The following is a 21,326-nucleotide window of genomic DNA, read 5'->3' as shown; positions in this document are numbered from 1 at the left end:
CGCTTGAGAGGCAGGCAGATCTATAGAGTGAGTGCTAGGATAGGCTCCAAAGCTACACACAGAAACCCTGTCTCAAAAAACAAAAACAAAAACAAACAAAAAAAGATTTATTTACTTATTATGGATACAGTATTCTGCCTGCATGCCAGAAGAGGACACCAGACCCCATCATAGATAAGGTTGTGAGCCACCATGTGGTTACTGGGAATCGAACTCTGGACCTCTGGTAGAGCGGCTAGTTCTCTTAACCTCTGAGCCATCTCTCCAGCTCCAATTTTGGTTTCTTCTTTATTTTTTTAAAATTTTTTGGGTTTTTCGAGACAGGATTTCTCTGTGGCTTTGGAGGCTGTCCTGGAACTTGCTCTTGTAGACCAGGCTGTTCTTGAACTCACAGAGATCCGCCTGCCTCTCAAGTGCTGGGATTAAAGGTGTGCGCCACCAACGCCAGGCCACTTTGGCCTGGAAATCTGAGCAATTCTGTTGCTTCTACCCCTCAAGTGCTGAAGATAGAAGGGATGAGCCACCATGCTCAGCTACACAAGGTCCTACTTTAAACAGGAAAGCCACAGTGATGAAATCAACTTTTAGTAGGGACACAAAGCACCATCAATGATATCAGGAAGTCTCAGGTAGCAATGAAGGTTATAAAAGACAAGATGATGAGACTGAAGGGAGGAGTCAACAATATGTCTTGAGTACTATGCATATAGTTTTAAGAAAGGCATTGGACAATGTTGTTATTGTGTGAATATTATATATGGTAATTACACAAACCTAGATGGGGTAGCCTGTTACTGAAGCTATACTGAGCTTACTACTTCTAGGCTCCAAACCTGCACATACTGTTACTGTGCTGAATACCACAGTATTCTCCAGCCCTCTATGAATGTTTTTAACACCTGATTTTGTATTTCATTTATTTATTTGCTTATAACATTCCAATCTCAGTTTCCCCTCCCTCCTCTCTTCCTGCTTTCCCCTCCTTCCCCCCACCACACCTCCCATCCACTCCTCAGAGAGGGTAAGGTCTCCCCTAGGATGTCAGCTAAGTCTGTCCCATCCCCTTGTTGAGGCAGGACCAAGCTCCCCTCCAAATCTCCCCCGCCATGTCTAGGCTGAGCAAGGTATCTCTCCATAGAAAATGAGCTCCACTAAGTCAGTTTATGCATTAGAGTTAGATCTTGGTCCCACTACCAGTGGCCTCATATACTACCCAAGGCACACCATTGTCACCTGTATCCAGGGGGTCTAGTTTGGTCCTATGCCAGTTTCCCAGTTGTCAGTATGGAGTCAATCTCTCACTAGTTCTGGTCAGCTGATTCTATGGGTTTTCCCATCACGGTCTCGACTCTTTGTTTATACTATAGCTCCTCCCTCACTTGGATTGTACTCCAGGAGGTCCACCCGATGGTTAGCTGTAGATCTCTGCATCTGCTTCCATCCATTTCTGGAAGAGGGATCTAGCTTCTCTGGGGTTGTGGGTTGTAGGCTGGGTATACTTTGGTTTATATCTGGTATTCACTCATGAATGAGTACATTCTATATTTGTCTTTCTGAGTCTGTGTTATCTCACTCAGGATGTTTTTTTCTAATTCTGTCAGAGTCTCTGAATTTAAGGCCAGCCTCTTATACATAGAGGTCTAGGCCAGTCAGGGATACATAGCAAAACCTTGTCTCAAAAAGAAACACACAGAAAAAATAAAGATAGCTCTTTAAATGAACTAAGAAGACACAGAACACACAGGACATACATCATGAAAGGAGTTTGCAGGGGGAGCTGGATGAATAGATGTGTTACTGTGAAGCCACTGAGTGTTAATCATTCCTGAAATTCCTTTAGCTCTACCACATTGTCTGACTTGTGTTTTGTTAGTGTCTTTTTGAGACAGAGTCTCAGGTATCCAAGGATGGTCTGGAAGTCCTTATTTAGACAAAATGGACCTTGAACTTCTTGTCCATGTTCTTATCCCTTGTGCTAGGATCAGAGGCATGTACCACTGTGCTCTGTTATGCAGTGTTAGGGGTTGGACTCAGGCTTTGTGAATGCCAAACAACACTCTACCAATGGTGCCATATCGCCATCCCATTGGTATCTTCCAAAAACTCACCCAAATCAAAAGGATCTTTAAAACTCATCCTTTTCAACCTCTTTTTCTAAAGTCTGAACCAGAAAAGTCCTTGACAAAAACACACCTGTTGATTACTTTTACATTCTCATCCGACATACCTTTGTCCAGATTTTTGTCCCTACTATATATTCACTAGGCCAGAAGCATACTCACTTAGGGGACCATGTTTCATGTGGTCTGTTAAGTACCCTTGGGGTGAGATTAAAGGCTGAGTTAAATACCAGTTTGTCTGGAGATTGAATTTAGGGGTACATATCAGGCAGTCTACCAACTGAGCTACTTTCCCCATTCTTGTATTTCTTATTTCATGTGTGTGTGTGTGTGTGTGTGTGTGTGCACGCACACGAGAGCACTTTCTCGCTCACACTCTGTGTATGCAAGTATGTGTGCATGTGTGTATTCACCGGGCCAGAGGGAAGGGAGACATCCACTTGGTTTTCTGAGACAGGGTCTCTCACTAGTCTTGAGCCCCAGCTTCATTCCAGCTGGTTATGGGGTTTGAACTCATGTTCTTGCTGCCCTTTTTGATTCAAGGCTTCTCTATGTAGTGCTGGATGTCTTTGAAGTTGCTACAGGCTCAGCTTGAACTCAGAAGAGATCTGTGTGTCTCTGTCCCCCAAGTGCTGGGATTAAAGAAGACTGGGCCTTGCTATGTGGTTTATGTTGATCTGGAATTCTAGATATCTGATCTTCCTGTCTCATCCTCACAAGCAATGGGATTGTAGACATGCACCACCACACCCAGCTTTATTTCAGTTTTCAGTTTGTAATCTTTGTGAAGAATGGAGATGTAAGAAGGGAGCAGCATTAATTAGGAAGTCCTTTGCTTTGATAGCACTAAAATGGGATTTGGATGGCTGGGCGTTGGTGGCACATGCTTTTAATCCAGCACTTGGGAGGCAGAGGCAGGCGGATCTCTGTGAGTTCAAGGCCAGCCTGGTCTCCAGAGTGAGTGCCAGGACAGGCTCCAAAGCTACATAGAGAAACCCTGTCTCGAAAAACCAAAAAAAAAATAAAAAATAAAAAAAAACAATAAATAAATAAATAAATAAATAAAGAAAAACAGGGGCTGGAGAGATGGCTCAGAGGTTAAGAGCACCGACTGCTCTTCCAGAGGTCCTGAGTTCAATTCCCAGCAACCACATGGTGGCTTACAACCATCTGGTGCCCTCTTCTGGTGTGCAGATATACATGGAAGCAGAATGTTGAATACATAATAAATATTTTAAAAAATGGGATTTGGATGATCTTAGGGCTCTTTATTAATTAACTAATTAATTAATTATTTTTTTCGAGACAGAATTTCTCTGTGTAGCTTTGGAGCCTGTCCTGGAACACTTTCTGTAGCCAGGTGTGTGCTACCACTGCCTGGCTTTTACTTTCCTTTCTTGAGACAGGGTTTCACTGTGTAGCTCTGGCTGCCCTGAACTTCCTCTGAAGACCAGGCTGGCCTCCAATGTTACCACTGCCTAGTGGGTTTGATTTTTTTGTTTTGTTTTCCTCAGTGTTAGGGATCAAGCCCAGGACCTCCTTATTAATCAAGAGCTTAGTCATTCCACCACTCCCTAGTTTAAAGAAGCACCTTCTTCTTGTTGACTTCGACACTCAACTCTGACCTTCCATGAATTATATTAAGAACTAGGGTTCTAAAAACAGAGCAGAGAAATGAGCAAACTGAAAACAATGGCAGGCTGCAGTGTCCTCACCCCTCCCCTTTTAGGGGAGAAAGGAAATGAAAAGGGAATATCTGGCTACAGTCTAACTAAAATCTGGATTGTTGATGAAGTCACTACAGGGTGTAGGAGTGGGGTGAGGTGGAGTCAGCACACTAAAGACAGGCTTAGTGTCAGTTGTGGGACTATACATGAACATGTCAGCTTAGGAGTCAGGCAGACACTGATTCAAATTGTGTCTCCTGTGGCAAACACCTATAATTCCAGCACTTAGGAGGTGGAGGCAGGAGGATCTCTTAGTTTGAGGCCAGCCAGACTGGTCTAGAGAATGCGTTGCAGGACAGCAAAGGCTTCACAGAGATACCCTGTCCCAAAAACCCAAACAAATAAACACACACACACACAAAACAACAAAGTCTTTGATTCAATCTTCAGTACTACGAAAACAAAATTTTGTTTTTTAATCCCAGCACTTAGGAGGTAAAAACAAGAGTATCAGAAGTTTAAGGTTCTCCTCAACTACATAGAGAGTTGAATTTAGTTGAGCATGGTGTAGTGATTTGCATAAAACTGGTTCCCATAAGCCCTTAGAAAGTGGCAAGATTAGAAGGTGTGGCCTTGTTGGAGGAAGTGTGACATGTTAGAGGAAGTGTGTACTGGGGGTAGGCTTTGAGGTCTGAGAGGCTCAAGCCTGACCAGTCAGTCAGTCTCTTCCTGCTGCCTGCCAATCCAGATGTAGAATTCTCAGATCCTTCCCCAGCACCATGTATGCCTGCCCTGCTTCCCTTCATGACAATGGACTAAACCTGTAAACTGTAAGCCAGCCCCAAATTAAATGTTTTCCTTTATAAGTGCAGCCATAGACATACTTTCTCTTCACAGATAGAAATCCTAAGATGAGACAGTTTTTGGTTTTGTTTTGCTTTTAAAAATGTGTTTCTGTTGACTAGCATAGCACAATGCCCAGAAGATGCTGAATAAGCTGTTGGGGGAGAATTGTTATCAACACTGTTACTCAGCTGTGGACACAGGGTTACACTATCAAGCTAGCAGGCAAGATATACCCACTAATGCAATATTGGCATAACTGTTACTGGGGTAATCTGTCTTGACCAGCAAGAAAGACGCAACACCGAGGAACCTTCTTCTCACAGTTTATTCGGGAACTTGATTTACATTGAATGGCGACCCCGGATAGAGGAAGACGGGGCCTGATATAGTCTACATCTACCAATCACCTAACCCTACGTGGCACGCCAGGATAGTTGTCTCCAAGCAGAATTAAGAGGATACATGGCCTTTACCAAATTAGGAGTTGTTTACCACAGAGAGCACTTGCCATCGGGCTGGCGGAAGGCGGAAACCGGCGCCATCTTTTGGGCGCGGTACTTTGCAGCTCCCAACAGTAACCAACCATTATTTTAAAAATTGGGGTTGAGGCCTGTTCCACAGGAGTGAATTCATACCAGGTACTGTAAACCTGGTCAAAAGCCTGTGGCTGGAGAGGCTATTAACCCTAGGGGGACATTATTGCTGTTTTGCTAAAATGGGCATCATGTGCCTGTCAAATTGCCTTCGAAATATGTTTTTGCTCAAAGACTAGTGCTGCTATCAGCTTTGGTCAAAGAAGCTTCTTTTTCACAGTAGGTAGGTTTATGTAGGGACTTATAGTTGGTCAATGTGAAGAGAATAGGTGATTGTGGAATGTTCATCCCTAGATGGGATATCAATATCACTTCCTCTAAGGCTCAGGGAATGCTGTGGTAGAGTGGAAAGAATGTAAGAGCCAAATGATAGGGTGGAATGTTGTGGAATGCTGTCTTCCAGGTAGGACATGGCCATTGCACCCTTGAATGCTCAGCAGCTATGATCACCTACACAAGGTTTGCAGAAATTTGGGCCAATCAACATTCCTTTATGGAAGTTTCCCTCCAAGGATCTATAGGGAGTTAATGGTAATTGGACAGAGGAGAGACATTTTCTTCTGTGATGTTGCCACTGGTAAGTTGCCCATTCAGTAATTGCCCCCTTACCCATATTCCTGTAATTAGCCCTTTGAAACTCAAGTACACACACACACACACACACACACACACACACACACACACACACACACACACACACAACCCGTGAAAGTAGAAAGAGGGGTAACTGGGAAGAGGAAGATCCCTGGGAGTGGGAAGGAAGAGAACAGAGCATAATGGATGGTGAATGGGAGGCAGAGACAGGCAAATTTCTGTGAGTTCGAGGCCAGTGTGGTCTACAAAGTGAGTTCTAGGGCAGGCTCCAGAGCTACAGAGAAACCCTGTCTTGAAAAGCAAAAACAAACACAAAAAGGACAATAATGAGCCCTGTTCTCAGGATGGAGCTTGATGTGGCTTACTGTGGAGAACATCCTTACCTTCACTTGTCGCCTGTCACCAGGAGCCCTAGCTTCACTGAAATATGTCCAAGAAGGTACACTGTCCTTGGGTTACCTATTTTAGTAGCAGCTTTTGGGTGAACTGTTCCTTACTTACACTTCTATTGCTGTGAAAAGACACTATAGCCAAGGCAACTCTTACAAAAGCAAGCATTTAATCAGGAGCTTGCTTACACTTTTGGAGGGTTTGTTATGATTTAAAAAAAGCAGGCAGTGCACGAAAGACTCCAATCACAGAGCTTGGGTGGAATTTTTTTTTTTTTCCTGGGGAAGGTGAAATCGAAAGGGAGGGAGGTGAGAAGGGAGACTGACCTCTGGGGATAAGAGTGGCAGAAGAGGAGAGGCAGAGAGAGAGGAGAGAGGGGCAGAGGGAGAGGGAGAAAGGAGAGGGAGAGAGGTGAAGAGAGGGAGAGGTAGGCAGGGCCCTTTTAAAAGGGAATGTATTGAATGTGCACAAGTGGTGCTCCTAAGTGGTTGCAGCATATCCCGTCAGAACCCCAAGGAAAGGCCAGTACTGATGCCTGAATACTAACAGGGTTAGTCCATTTTCATCAGGTAGGAAGCAGAGTTTTAGGACCTGATCTGTAGGGCAGCAGGCAGAGAGAGACTGGGCATAGAATGGACTTTTGAAACTTCAAAGTCCACCCCAATGACATAACTCCTCCAATAAGAACAGACCTCCTAATCCTTCCCAAACAGTTCCACTAACTGGAAACCAAACATTCAAACATGAATCTAGTGGGGTCATTCTCACTTAAAATACCTGAGTCACAGATCCAAGAGGGCAGAAAGGTGTGGGTGTTATGGGTTGAAGACCTGTAAGGGTATAGTCTACTCGCAGTTGTAGCCCCAGTTGGCCAAGATGTTTTTCCCCCGCCCTGCACACTTCTTTATTTATTGATACAGGGTCTCCTCATGTATCAATACAAGGCCCAGCCTGGCCTTGAATTTTCTAGGTAGCCAAGAATTACCTTGAACTTTTTTTTTTAAGTTAATTTGTGCCATCACTGCTCTGCATCTTAAACTTCTGATCCTCATGCCCCTGTTGCCTGAATGTTAGGATTATACCCCTACACAATGCCAGGCTGAAATTACATCATTAAAACACATATTAGCATGTTTTTAAATGCATATGAGTATTTTGTCTGCATGTATGCCTGTGCTCAATGTACATGCATGCCTGGCCAGCAGAGGCCAAAAGAACATGATGGGTTTCCTGGAACAAGAGTTACAAATGGTTCTGAGGTGTTACGTGTGTGCTGGGAGTCAAACCCAGGTCCTCTGGAAGAGCAGTACCCCCAAGGCAGTAATAAGTCTGTAGCCAGCACAGCGCTTGAAAGGAATCCATGGTGTTGGTATGTACTAGACTTTTCTATATGAGGGGGTTAGGGAAAAAGACACTCATACTTTCTCTTGATGGTTTCTTTATTCTTTACTTTTCTCTTTCTGTGCTCTTTTTTTTTGTTTTGTTTTGTTTTTTGTTTTTTTGTTTTCTCGAGACAGGGTTTCTCTGTGGCTTTGGAGGCTGTCCTGGAACTAGCTCTTGTAGACCAGGCTGGCCTCTAACTCACAGAGACCCGCTTGTCTCTTCCTTCCAAGTATGTGCCACCACTGTCTGGCTAGTATTTCTTTCTTCTACTGTATGCTTCTTCCTATCGTTTATATAGCCAAACGAAGTTTTTCAGGCAATGTAGGAATTACAATGTGGATACACTCTGTTTTTCAAGTGAATGATTACAATGAATACAAAGCAAACAGAAAAAAAAAAACCAGCATGTTTTCCATATCCCTTACATGATTAAACATTTTACATATTATAGGTGAAAAACAAACTATCCGAAGAACCCATGTACATTCATACCCAAGCAACTTGTTATATAGATTAGCATGTGGGCATTAAGGTATTCTTCTCAGGTCTTTTACTGGCAGGCTGTGTTTTGGAGTTACAAAGAAAGGACCATTTACTTTATTGCTTATCTTGAAAGATAATTTTATAAGGAGTCTTAAAAGGAATCACAAACTAAACAGTGAGTGGAACTGTTTGGGAAGGATTAGGAGGTCTGTTCTTATTGGAGGAGTTGTGTCATTGGGGTGGACTTTGAAGTTTCAAAAGTCCATTCTATGCTCAGTCTCTCTCTGCCTCAGCCATCTTTACTTTAAACTTTTAGGGTACATACTCAATCATCAATAGTTTTTGTCCCCCCCCCCCCAAGACAGGGTTTCTCTGTAGCTTTGGAGCTTGTCCTGGAACTTATACCAGTCTCTGCCTCCTGAGTGCTGGGATTAAAGAGGTGCATGTGCCACCACCACCCAGCTCATCAGTTTTTTATATCAGGAGACTGAGGGTAGAAATGGGTTTAAGAAATTAATCATCATCTTTGATCAACTCACCCTAGCAAGGAAAGTACGTCAGCTAGTAACAATTGGGCTGCTCTGCATTTTTGACCCTAACCTAATGAGTCTATAACTCAGCAATGTGTCCTTGTGAACTTTAGATTGTTTTCTGGGTTTTTTTTTTCATCTCGAAGCTATTATCAAAGCATCTGGTCTAACCTGAAGTTATTTTGAAGCTTTGTTTCAGCTAACAATGCACACTGAAACCTGTGACTGCATCTTTTAGCATTAAGAGAATTAGAGCCAGCCTGGGGACTCAATTGTTTTCCTTAATCATTAACTTGAGAGCTACAATCTATGTAGCTCTTTAGTTGAAACTCAAGCTCCTAGCTTTGAGGAGCATTTCCTTATATTCATTTTTATTCATCAAAACTCTGTATAGGCTAACATTTAAAAAATTTTATAAGCTAACATTTTTAAAAAAGATTTTATTTATTTATTAAGTATACAACATTCTGCTTCCATGTATATCTGCACACCAGAAGAGGGCACCAGATCTCATAATGGTGGGTGGTGAGCCACCATTTGGTTGCTGGGAATTGAACTCAGGACCTCTTAAGGTGCTCTTAACCTCTGAGCCATCTCTCTAGCCCCTAAACTAACATTTTTTATTATCAATTAGATAGTACATCTTAGGGAGGAATCCTCTTCATAATAATCCACAGGTAAAAATGCCCAGTAGAATGGGATGTTTCCATAAGATAAACACATTACGTTATAGGCACCCATTCTGGTATCATGCCAGATACCAGAGAAAACATGTAAAGGCACAGAAGAAGCAAAAGACATTCAGGGGTCTGTGGTCTTGGGGGCCTTGCCTAACTGAGATTGACCCATCAGAGTGTTTCCTCTTGTGGAGTAATACCTTGAACCTGCGAATATATTCCTCTGACAGGGCCTTTGGCAAACACTCTTAACCACAGAGCTATCTCTCCAGCCCAAAATGATATTGATTTTTTTTTTTTTTTTTTTTTTTTTTGGTTTTTCGAGACAGGGTTTCTCTGTGGCTTTGGAGGCTGTCCTGGAATCAGCTCTTGTAGACCAGGCTGGGTCTAGAACTCACAGAGATCTGCCTGCCTCTGCCTCATGAGTGCTGGGATTAAAGGTCTGCACCACCACGGCCCAGCCACATTGAATTCTTAATTCCTAAAACTGTAGAGCATAAATGTTTGGTATACTTGGTTGTGTAACTATCAGCAATATTCAAGAACATTTTATTTTAAACAGAAGAAATCCAAATGTGGGAGTGGTAGCACATGCCTTTAATCCCAGCACTCAGGACACAGAGGCTGTGGACCTCTGTTGTGTGGTATTTTGATTGAAGACTAGATAGTTATAGTTTTCCTTGTTACCAAATTCAGAAAAGAAACTCACAAAAGTGTATAAGGTTGAAAGACATAAAAGATAGTTTTGAGTTGTTAATACCAGTTAGGATAGAAAGTGAATTAGGTACAACACTTTGGACTCATCAAGATAGGATAGATACGGAGTATTCTCTCAGAATTTATCAAATGCAAATGGACTAGACACTGTTACAATGTAATTCTTGCCTGTACACATTTGTATATAGCTATTGTACTTATTGTATATAGTTTTACTATGTTAGTTAAAACTTTTGCTTTGTATTTAGACAAAAGGGGGAATGTGTGATATTTTGATTGTGTTTTGACAAATAAAGGTTGCTTGGAGTCAGAGGGCAGAGCTAGTCACAAGTTAACCAGAGGTTTGGAAGACTGTAGAGACAGGAAGTAGTAAGGCGGGGTGCACAGAGCATCTCAGTCCTTTTTGGTTGGAGGACCTGAAGAGGTAGGAAGCAACTGGAGGCTACTCCCTGTTCTCTGATCTTTTCAGGTTCTTACCCCAATATTTGACTCCCAATTTTGTATTGATAAAGATCAGTTGTTGCTCTCTTATCCTACCCTATACACAGTCTTTCCCTATACCCTATAGGGTTGCTTGGACATTTGATATGAATAGAATTATACAGTATATGGCTTGTGTCGCATTTCTCTGAACATGCTTTCAAAGTTTATCCATATCGAAGCATTGATCATGTCATGAATACACCAGGTTGATCCACTGATCCACTCATTGGTTTGATAATTTTTAGGAAGGGTCTCTCATGGATTATAGGTTTAGTTTCAAAAGCCTTGTTACATAGCCACAGATGACCTTGGACTTCTGGTCCTTTACCTACACTTCCCCAGTATACCAGTCTGCTCCAGTTTATGATGCATTAGGAACTGAATAAAGCACATGATAGCCAAGCTCTGTGGCAACTGACCTGCATCCCCAGCTCCTGGACAGGGAAGCTCTGCTACAAGATCATTAAAATGCTTTTCAGGGCCAGAGCAATGCATCAGTGTGTAAACTGCTTGCTATGCAAACCTGATGGCCTGAGTTCAATTGCCAGAACTATGCAATGAAAGGTGGTAAGTGCCTACACAAAGTTGTATTCTGGCCTTCACACATGCTGTGGCATGTGTCTCACACCATATCACACACACATGAATGGATATTTTTTTTTTTTTTTTGAGATAGGGTTTCTCTGTGGCTTTGTAGCCTGTCCTGGGACTCGCTCTTGTAGACCAGGATGGCCTCGAATCCACTTACCTCTGCCTCCTGAGTGCTGGGCCACCACCACCTGGCTACATGAATGGATTTTAAAAATTAAAATGTTTAAAAATTTCAACTTATCACAATGTTTTTCATTTTTTTCCCATTATGGTGGTATGGTGTTGTGGATTTTAACTATGTAAATATTTAACTATGTAACATTTGTTTCTGCTGCATTTGTTTAATCTATGTAAAGATGTGTTGCTATTTCATCTTGCCTGCCTAAGGCACCTGATTGGTCTTATAAAAAATCGAATAGCCAAAAGAGAGATAGGTGGGGCTGGTGGGAAGAGAGAATAAACAGGAGAAACTTAGAGAGGAGAAGGAAAGAAGAGAACAAGGGAAAAAGAGGGACACTTGCAGGGCCAGAAGTCACGAAAAGCAGCAAAGTAGGACATACAGAATTAAAGGTAAAAAGCCCTGAGGTAAAACATAGATGAAGAGGAACAGCTTAAGTTATAAGAGATAGTAAGAAATGAGAAGATAAGGGCAGGCATTCATGTCATGATTTGCTTGGTGGCCTAAAAGAAAAAGCCTGTTACAGTTTTTCTTGGGTTGTATGTCTTACTGCAGGTTGTTGTGTGAGCTATGCAATTTGCTCTACCATTGGGCTACATTTCCAGACGCAGATTTTTAAAAAAGATTTATTTATTTATTTACTTATTTATCATGTATAGTGTTCTGCCTGCATATATGCCTGCAGGCCAGAAGAGGGCGCCAGATCCATTACAGATGGTTGTGAACCACCATGTGGTTGCTGGGAATTCAACTCTGGACATCTGGAAGAGCAGGCAGTGCTCTTAACCTCTGAACCATCTCTCTCCAGCCCCCTGGTTTTGGTTTTTGAGGCAAAGCCTCATGTTGTTCAGGCTGACCTTGAACTCACAGAGATCTACTTACTTCTGTAGGCTTGTAGGTTTACAAGGCTCTCCTCCCTCCTCCAGAGGTTACATCTTAATTATGCAACACACAGTGGCCTGTAACTCAAACTAGTGATCCTCCTGCCCCATCTTTTCTGGTGCTGGAATTACAGCTGTGCGGCACCATGCTGGGTCAGATAGGGGCTGTCCAGAACCCTATGGGTCAGTTTTGTGGAGTTAGTCTAGATCAAATCCATTGCTTTTTCCTTCCTTCAAACAAGGAACTCACTGAATTTATTTTGTAAATCAAAATGTTCTTACATTTAAATCTACAAATATTGCCTTGTATTAGTCACTTTGCTGTTGCTCTGGTGTGAAATACTATGACTGAAAACAATTTATAGAAGAGTTTATCTGGCATACCCACTTATTCCCAGCAGTTGGGAAACAGGAGGATCTCTGTGAGTTCCAGGCCGGCCTAGTTCAGTTCAATGATCTGTCTTGAAACACAAAGGCCGGGCATTGGTAATGCAAACCTTTAATCCCAGCACTCGGGAGGCAGAGGCAGGGGGATCTCTGTGAGTTCAAGGCCAGCCTGGTCTCCAGAGCGAGTACCAGGACAGGCTCCAAAATAATACAGAGAAACCCTGTCTTGAAAAACAACAAACAAACAAAAGAAAAACAAACAAAAAAGAAAAGTTTACTTTGGCTTACGTTTCCAACAAGAGTCAAGATGGTGGTAAAAGCAGGGTGACAGGAAGCTGCTGGTTGACTTTAAGTTACTTCTACACCGGAAGCAAATGAGATGAGGCTGTAACCCTGACAGCCTGACTCCAGGGGCATATTTCTTCCAGCAAGGCTCTACCTCTTCAAGGTTCCATAAGCTCCCAAACAGCACCATTAGCTGGCCACTAAAGAGTTCAAATGCATGAACCTATGGTCACAAGTCATTTAAACTTTCATGAGGTTAAAATCAATACATACGCCATACAATTCTGCATTGTTTTATAGTATATTTAAAAATGACAGTAACGATGCATTCCCCTTGTTGGGGAACGATACATTCATTGCCATTGAATAGGGCCTTAAAGAGTAACAGCGTTTTGTTCCAAAAGAATTTATAATTGCACAAAAATCATACAAAGTATTAAGAAATGTTGACCAAGATCGAAGTTTCTGGATTCTGGTGGGTGCATGCCCTGTGGGCCTGAAGTCCAGTGGTGACCCGACCCATAAAATACTGACAATCAAAGCTTCTCAGTGGCTACAGGAGGAAGCCCAGAAACCATGAGGCTTGTGACCACAGCAATCTGTCACAGTGTTGGGAGTTAATGGTGTCATCACCATCACCTTTTCATCACTCCAGGAACATCTGAAAACACATCAATTTAAAGATTTACCAAGTTCTAAAACTTAGACGATCTATTCAGTTTGTGCCTTCAATGCCACTTCAGAAAGTAAAGAATAAAAAATACTAGCCACACTGTAAGAGCCTCTCTGTGCAGTGTTCTTTATAACACCAGAAACTTGGGCACCCATTGAAATTTCTTTTTCTTTTTTTTTTTTTTTCAGACAGGGCCTCTCTATGTAACCCTGGGTGTCCTGGAACTCACTGCTATACAGACCAGGCTGTCGTCAAACTCAGAGATCTACTTGCTGCTGTCTCCCCAAAGCTGGGATTAAGGGTGTGCACCACCATTGCCTGGTTCAATAAGTGATGCTTTCATTTACTGTCTGTTAGTCAGTGGTGGCAACGGTGCCAACTCAAATCCCAACTCATTTAATTGGCAGGAGTTTCTAGGCAGACAGTTATAAAGGAGGCTAAGGTCCCATTTGGACTGGTGGGGGAGCTCACTACACTTTACTTATGATCGACAGGAACACCAGAGAGCAGTCAGGGCTTTCTACTTGCAGTCTCTGTATCACTACTATTTTCATTTTAGAAACAGGGTCTTGCCCTGTAGCCTAGGCTAGTCTTGAACTCATAGCAATCCTCCTGCTTCAGTTTTGTAAGTGCTATGATGATAGGTGTGAACTATTACACCTGGGTGCAGTCTGTTTGTATTATGCACATCCTCAGACTTAAAAGAAGTCAACATACTAGCTCTTAGGGCTTCCCTCTGTCACATAAGCTTTTGAATAAAGCATCTGTATGAATCCAGTCCTGCCCTGCTCACCATGCAAGCTGGGTTGTACAACTGAACCTGATGATATGTTTAGGGAAAGAAACATGACTTTTTGCCATTGCATCCCTAGTTTAGAGTAAGAAGCGAACCACGCCAGGTGGTGGTGGCTCACACTTTTAATCCCAGCACAGGGAGACAGAGGCAGGCGGATCTCTGTTAGTACAAGACCAGCCTGGTCTACAAGAGCTAGTTCCAGGACAGCCTCCAAAGCCACAAAGAAACCCTGTCTCGAAACCCCACACCCCCCCAAAAAGCAGCTTTCTTGGCCAGCCTGGTCTACAGAGAGAGTTCCAGGACAACCTCCAAAGCAATACAGAGAAACCCTGTCTTGAAAAACCAAAGAAGAAGAAGAAGAAAAAAAAAAAAAAAGAAAAAAAGAAAAAAAAAATAAAAGAAGTGAACCGATTGGTGCACACCTTTAATCCTGGCACTCCAGAGGCAGAGACGGGTAGATCTCTGAGTTTGAGGCCAGCCTGGTCTACAGAGTGAGTTCCAGGACAGCTAGAGCTATTACACAAAGAAACTCTGTCTTGAAAAACCATCCAAATAAACAAAAATAAATCCCACAAAAACTCTATAAAGGTGGGCAGGGTGCAGGAAGATCGGTAGTTTGAGGCTAGCCTGAGCTACATTAAAAGCCTGTCACAAAGCAACCTATGAGGGATCTGAGGCACACAGTGACATTTTGTCTAGGAAAAGAACCTATGGGGCTGGAGAGATGGCTCAGCGATTAAGAGCACTGACTGTTCTTCTAGAGGTCCTGAGTTCAATTCCCAGAAACCACATGGTGGCTCACAACCACCTTGAATGAGATCTGGTGCCCTCGCAGGCAGAAGACTGTATACATAATAAATAAATAAAATCTAAAAACAAAAAAACAAAAAACAACAAAAAAAAACCTATGAAGGACAGGAAGGTGGACATTTGAAATAGAATTTCCTTTAAATTGAAGAAAACACAGTTCAAGTCTTGGATCTGTGGGGACACAGATACTTTCTCTTATTTTTCATTTTCTTCCTTAGAAGAACCTAGACACTTTCCAGGTGCTGGGCAACTGAATGACAAGAAAGAACCAAGACTCTTTTATTCGCTGGCTGGTGTTGCTGTACTGTGGGTGAATGGAAAGACTGCAGGACACCTGTGTTCCCTGAGCCTGAGAGGGTCCAGTAGATGTGCAGAACTTGGCTGGGGAGGCAGAGATCATGGAAAGTAAGTACTGGCATAGACTTTGGTTAACAGTAAAGATACAGGCATCACACAAGCATCTTAGGCTATTAAGTGGATCTCAGCAGAAGTGCAGGAAGAGAAGAATTCGAAGAGAAGATTTTGCTGAAATGGGTTAATTAGAATGCATGGGCACACACAACCAAAACCGTACTTTACATCCACATGTTAAGCCTTCTGGATCATTAACTTTTCAGATTTATGTTGTTAAAGTCCTAGTAACAGATTGTTCCAGAGATCACCTTCCCAGATTTACATCTATTTAACAAGAAAATGTCCTCACATATAGGGACATCCACTCATAGAGCTGTGCACTCCCCAAGGAACCTATGTCTAATCCCCACCCAGAGACACTGACTATACACATGGCACAGATGCTAGTCTTGGACCTCAGAGGTGACAGCCACAGTGGTGGTCAAGAGCCCCTGCTGCAGATCTGTTCAATGTCATTCATCTCTTTGGGACAATCTGCAGAAAGGATAAGAGGTGAGTCCTGAGTCACCACTACATCATCCTCAATCCGAACTCCAAGACCTCGAAACTTCTCTGGTGCATCTTTGTCATCTTCTGGAATATAAATGCCTAAAGAATAGAGAAATGGGCTGTGACCAGTGACAGTACTAGTGGATCAGAAGCAAGTACCCTCATCTGTTACTGACAGATATTTACTGAACTTACCTCAGAGCTGTGAGAATTAAAAGAACTACTGTGTACATGAAGATCAGTCAAGGTGGCTCTCATTAGCTAGCATTACCACTGTTATAGCCATTTTGTTTAGTACATTACAGACTACATACAACTATGATAATAATACCAATCACGATTCTGTTATGGTCTAGTGGTTTAAGAAAGTCACTAAATATTTAAAAAGAAAGAAACAAACAAACAAAAAACCCCCAAAGGGCTGGAGAGATGGCTCAGTGGTTAAGAGCACTGACTGCTCTTCCAGAGGTTCTGAGCTCAATTCCCAGCAACCACATGGTGGCTCACAACCATCTATAATGAAGATCTGGTGTCATCTTCTGGTGTGCAAGCAGAACACTGTATACATAATAAATAAATAAATACTGAAAAAGTCACTAATTTACAAAAACATTATTATTTACATTAGGGACCAGCAGGTTATATAAATGTGTATCTTTCCTTGCCTTTCTCTGAAAAAGGGTATTTGGTGTACACCTTTAATACCAGCACCTGGGAGGCAGAGGCAGGTGGATCTCTGTGAGTTCGAGGCCAGCCTGGTCTACAAAGGGAGTTCCAGGACAGCCAGAACTATTACACAGAGAAATCCTATCTCCAAAAAACAAAACAAAACAAACAAACAAAAAAAGTCAGATGGTGGCACACACCCCCCCCCCCCCCCCCCCCGCCTTTTTAAAAGATTTTATTTGTTTATTTATTATATATACAGTCTTCTGCCTTCATGCCAGCAGAGGGTACCAGATCTCATTCAAGGTGGTTGTGAGCCACTATATGGTTGCCGGGAATTGAACTCAGGACCTCTGGAAGAGCAGTCAGTGCTCTTAACCTCTGAGCCATCTCTCCAGCCCTGGCACTCCCCTTTAATCCCAGCACTCTGTGAGTTTGAGTCAACCTGGTCTACAGTGCTAGTTCCAGGACAGCCAGAGCTGTTACACAGAGAAACCCTGTCTCGAAAACCAACCAACCAACCAACCAACCAACCAACCAACCAACCACCACCACCAACAAAAAACCCCAACCAAACAACCTCCCAAATTCAAACAATCAAAAAATCCCAAACAAACAAAACAAAGAACCTGCAAACTTCTTCAGATACTTTTTGATACAAACACTGGCAACTGTAGCAGCCATTACTAGCCAGAACAGCATCCAATGCTGCAGAGCATAATGCGACTGACTGCTTCGTAGGCTAGCACAAAAGATATTTATTCATGGGTGGTGGTGGCGCACGCCTTCAATCCCAGCACTAGGGAGGCAAACACAGGTGGATCTCTGTGAGTTCAATGTCAGTCTGGCCTATAGAGTTCCGGGACAGCCAGGGCTGTTACACAGAGAAACCCTGTTCAAAACACATAAAAAAACAAACAAACAAGAAAAACAAACCCCAAACAAACAAACAATGTAAAAAGACCTTCATTAGTCAGGCATAACACACCTAATTTTGACTTTCGGTCCTGATCTTACAGTGCAGGTAGTATCGTTTTTAACAGTCAGCTCTCCTAACGGCCTTTGCATCTTACTGTGGTCACTGCTTCACTTTTCCACTCTGCCCAATAGCCACTCTCTTGAGTCAGGGAACTGTCTGTGGGATGATGGTGGGTGGTTCACTGTAGGTAGCAGGATGTGTAACCCACCACTACTAACTGTGAGACTATCACAAGTTGGCCCTGGCAAAGGCAGGATTAAAAAAAGATTTATTTCTTAATATCGACTTACAGAAAGTATTTGCCATCTGTTGTTTATTGGAGGAGTCAAATTAAACAAACCATGTGATCTTAAATAAGAAAACACAAGACAAACCTAAATATTTTGTATTCTGTAAATAAAAATAAGCAATGTATACTTGAGGTTAACCCATCCCTCACCTGGTTCAATTGTGATCACCATACCAGGCTGCAGAGGGAGTGAACGAGGCATATCTGGAGTGTCATGGACATCCATTCCAAGGTAATGGCTAACATGATGAGGACAGTATTTCCGAGCAGCCTGGAAAAGATAATTACCACAGTATTAGTAGGCAATGAGTTCTTACAGGGAAAGTTGGCATGGATAAATCAGTGAGATGTGGTGTTAATAACTATCAGTTTCTGCCATTTCTATTTATCCTATCCTTGGACTAATACTTTTTATTTTTTTGTTTTTTTATTTTTTTTGAGACAGGGTTTCTCTGTGTAGCTTTGGAGCCTGTCCTGGCACTCCCACTGTAGACCAGGCTGGCCTCAAACTCACAGAGATCTGCCTGCCTCCGCCTCCCAAGTGCTGAGACTAAAGGTGTGCACCACCAACGCTCGGCATTGGACTAATACTTAAGAGACCTAACAAACAGCATTTTTTTGGGGTGTGTGTGTGTGGTATGGTGTGGAGTGTGCATGGGGGTGTGGGATGCCAGTGTGTACACACAGGCTCATGAACATGCCTATTGAAGCCAGAGTTGACAGTGGCTGTTTTTGTCTATAGAACTTCACCTTGTTTCTTGATTGACTGGTTGTGTTTTTGTGTGGGTGTACATGCCTAATGTGTGTGTGGAGGTAAGAGCATAACCTGTTCTCTCTTCCTAACATGTAGGTTCTGGGGAATGAATTCAGGCCATTAGGCTTGGTGGCATGTGACTTTATACATGGAACTATCTTGTTGTCCTTGTACTTTTTTTTCTTTTTCTCCTCGATGAGCTTGAAGCTCACTGGCTGGCTAGATTAGGGGTTAAGTCCCCAGAGGTTTCTCTGGTCTCCACCAACCAGTGCTGGGATTATGGGAACAGGCTGCTGTGCTTAGTTTTTTTTTGTTTTTGTTTTTTCTTTTTTCTAAAGAGACAGGGTTTCTCTGTGTAGCCCTGGCTGTCCTGGAACTCACTCTGTAGACCAGGCTGCCCTTGAACTCAAGAGACCCACCAGTTTCTGCCTGGGAGTTCTAGGATTAAAGGAGTGTAACCACCACTCCTGCCCAGCCTTTTTTCTTTTTTTCTTTTTTTTTTTTTAAGGTTTATTTAAATTTACTAGTATGAGTGTTTGCCTGCACATATATATGTGTATTTGTACTCACCTAGTGCCCTCAGAGGCCTGAAGCGGGTATCAGATCCCTTGGAACTGTAGTTACAGATGTTCTTGAGCCTCTATGTGCGTGCTGGGAACCTGGGTCCTCTGGAAGAGCAGCTAGTGCTCCCAACCTCTGGGCCACCTCTTCAGCCTCCATACCTACCTTTTTACATGGATGCTGAGGACCTGTACTCAGGTCCTCATGCTTATATTAGAAAACACTTTACTCACTAAGCCATGTCCATGCCTGGCAAACTGTTACTTCCTCTATGCAACTGTGCCATTAGCATACTTACCATACTGCTTTCCATCCCACTGTTAAATGGGCTAAAGAATTCCAGTAATAACTGACAAAACAAAACCATTTTGGGACAAGCTCAGTGGTATTTGCCTACTATAAGCAAGGTCTTCAGTTTGATCCCTAGCATGGGTGTGGGTGGGGAAATCTTTTCTGGGGAAAGGAGGACAGAAATGTTGTTATCCTTTCAAGTCATACAAGGGAAATATGCAGAGCAGTGGTGACACATACCTTTAATCCCAGCACCTGGGAGGCAGAGGCAGGTGGATCTTTGTGAATTTGAGACCAGACTATTCTACAGAGCAAGTTCTAGGACAACCAGAGTTGTTACACAGAGAAATCCTATTTTGAAAACCAACCAACTAACGAAACAAACAAAAAGAGGAAAATATAAACTATGAGCACATACTTGTAATCCTAGCTCTTGGTGGGTGGAGACAGGAGAATCAGGAGTTCAAGACCAGCCTGGGTTATGACACCTTGCCCCTGCCATTAGTGAAATTAAAAAAGAAGATATAACTCACACATCTCCCTTGGGTAGCCTACTCTTGAAACCCTAAGTATCCCACATCAAATTGTGGAATAGGCATGACTGTATATTCATTGGCTTGGATATTTCTATCAGTTAAGTATTCGCTGGCTTGGCACAGGGAATTTGTAACTTCTTTTTTAGCTAATAGGAGTCCTGGCAGTCTAAACTTGGAGATGGAAGATGCCTAATGCTTGTATGGCTCAGATTTTTGCAATTATAATGGATATCATTACATTCAGATACAGATAAAACCCATTAAAGATGTAGCCCTTGGGCATTTTTCCAAGTCTCAATAATGTAGCTGAACCAATAAACAGCCTCCCCTTGGACCTCTAGAGTCCCCAGGAAGGCTTAGGAGTTAACCTCTCATTGTTTGTGTTCCTTTCCACTCTGCCTTTACAGTCTTCACTTTTGTTTTGAGCACTATACTGGTGTTACAGCCCACAATGAATTGGAATATGCTGCCATCTTCTGGCAAAAATAAGTACCAACTCCCTTTGTTTTAATCCATGTTAAAGCTAAATTCATCTTAAAAAGAACTGCAAAGACAGTGTCTAAGTCTCTCTAGCTTTATTAAAATCTAGCAGCATGTTGGCTGTTCTTAAGGACTGGGTGAAGAGGAAGGAGTTACCTTGAAGGCATTTTCTTTGCTGCTCTTCATGATCCCCAGATCTTTAAGCGTCTGTCCCATCAGTGTCATCATCATGCTGTAGATGTTCTCCAAGCTTGTCCCAGGGGAGCACAGTCTCAAACACGCTCTCTGGATCTCTAGAACAGCTTCATAGAGCTCTGCCTGAGGTGCGGTGAATCTAGGTACAGCAAAGCCAAGGAATGCCAGTTAGGTATCTGGTAGGCAGGCCTGGCAGCAGGTGTTTTACCAGCTAGCCATTTTGCTGGCCCTTCAATAGTTTCTTAAGGTGGAAGTTTTTATTACTGATTTAAAACTTTTCTCCCTTTTTATTTCTTTCTGGTGTTGCAGTCTGAGCCCAAAACCTTGTGTAAGTACCTGCAACTTTTCTTTCCAGTTTAAACATTTAAAGTTTGTAACTTCTAAATTGGGCATGGTGGTACAGAACTCAATAATTCCAGTACTCATTAGGTTGAGGCCAGCCTGGACTACACAGTAAGTGTGCAATAGTTTGGGTTACTAAGTGAGATTGTGTTGGAAAAAAAAAAAGTCACACAGATTTTTGCTTAAGCTGTATTCCCCTAATATTTATATATGGTATTTTCTTTCTTTTCTTTTTTTTTTTTTTTT

At 42.5% G+C, this 21,326-nt stretch overlaps 1 protein-coding gene across 7 annotated transcripts in view; it reads right to left on the bottom strand.

The window, feature by feature from the left end:
* Positions 1 to 12,736: 12,736 nt before the first annotated feature.
* Xpnpep3 (X-prolyl aminopeptidase 3) overlaps positions 12,737 to 21,326 on the bottom strand; it is a 53,023-nt gene continuing 44,433 nt past the window's right edge. For 3 of the 7 annotated variants that reach the window (XM_027404066.2, XM_027404068.2, XM_035440781.1), the window contains exons 8-10: positions 20,700 to 20,877; positions 18,072 to 18,192; positions 15,340 to 16,086 (exon numbers count right to left, since the gene is read on the bottom strand). In XM_027404066.2, the coding sequence (XP_027259867.1) occupies positions 15,920 to 16,086; positions 18,072 to 18,192; positions 20,700 to 20,877 (466 nt within the window). In that variant the 3' untranslated portion in view covers positions 15,340 to 15,919. Of the gene's footprint in view, positions 13,006 to 15,339; positions 16,087 to 17,641; positions 17,874 to 17,922; positions 17,981 to 18,071; positions 18,193 to 20,699; positions 20,878 to 21,326 lie in introns of those variants that run through there. The other 4 variants (XR_003483068.2, XM_035440779.1, XM_027404067.2 and 1 more) reach the window with 4 other exon arrangements.

The sequence above is a fragment of the Cricetulus griseus genome, chromosome 2, assembly GCF_003668045.3.
Source record: "Cricetulus griseus strain 17A/GY chromosome 2, alternate assembly CriGri-PICRH-1.0, whole genome shotgun sequence".
Classification (NCBI taxonomy): Eukaryota; Metazoa; Chordata; class Mammalia; order Rodentia; family Cricetidae; genus Cricetulus; species Cricetulus griseus.
This window is presented reverse-complemented; position numbering and strand designations above follow the sequence as displayed.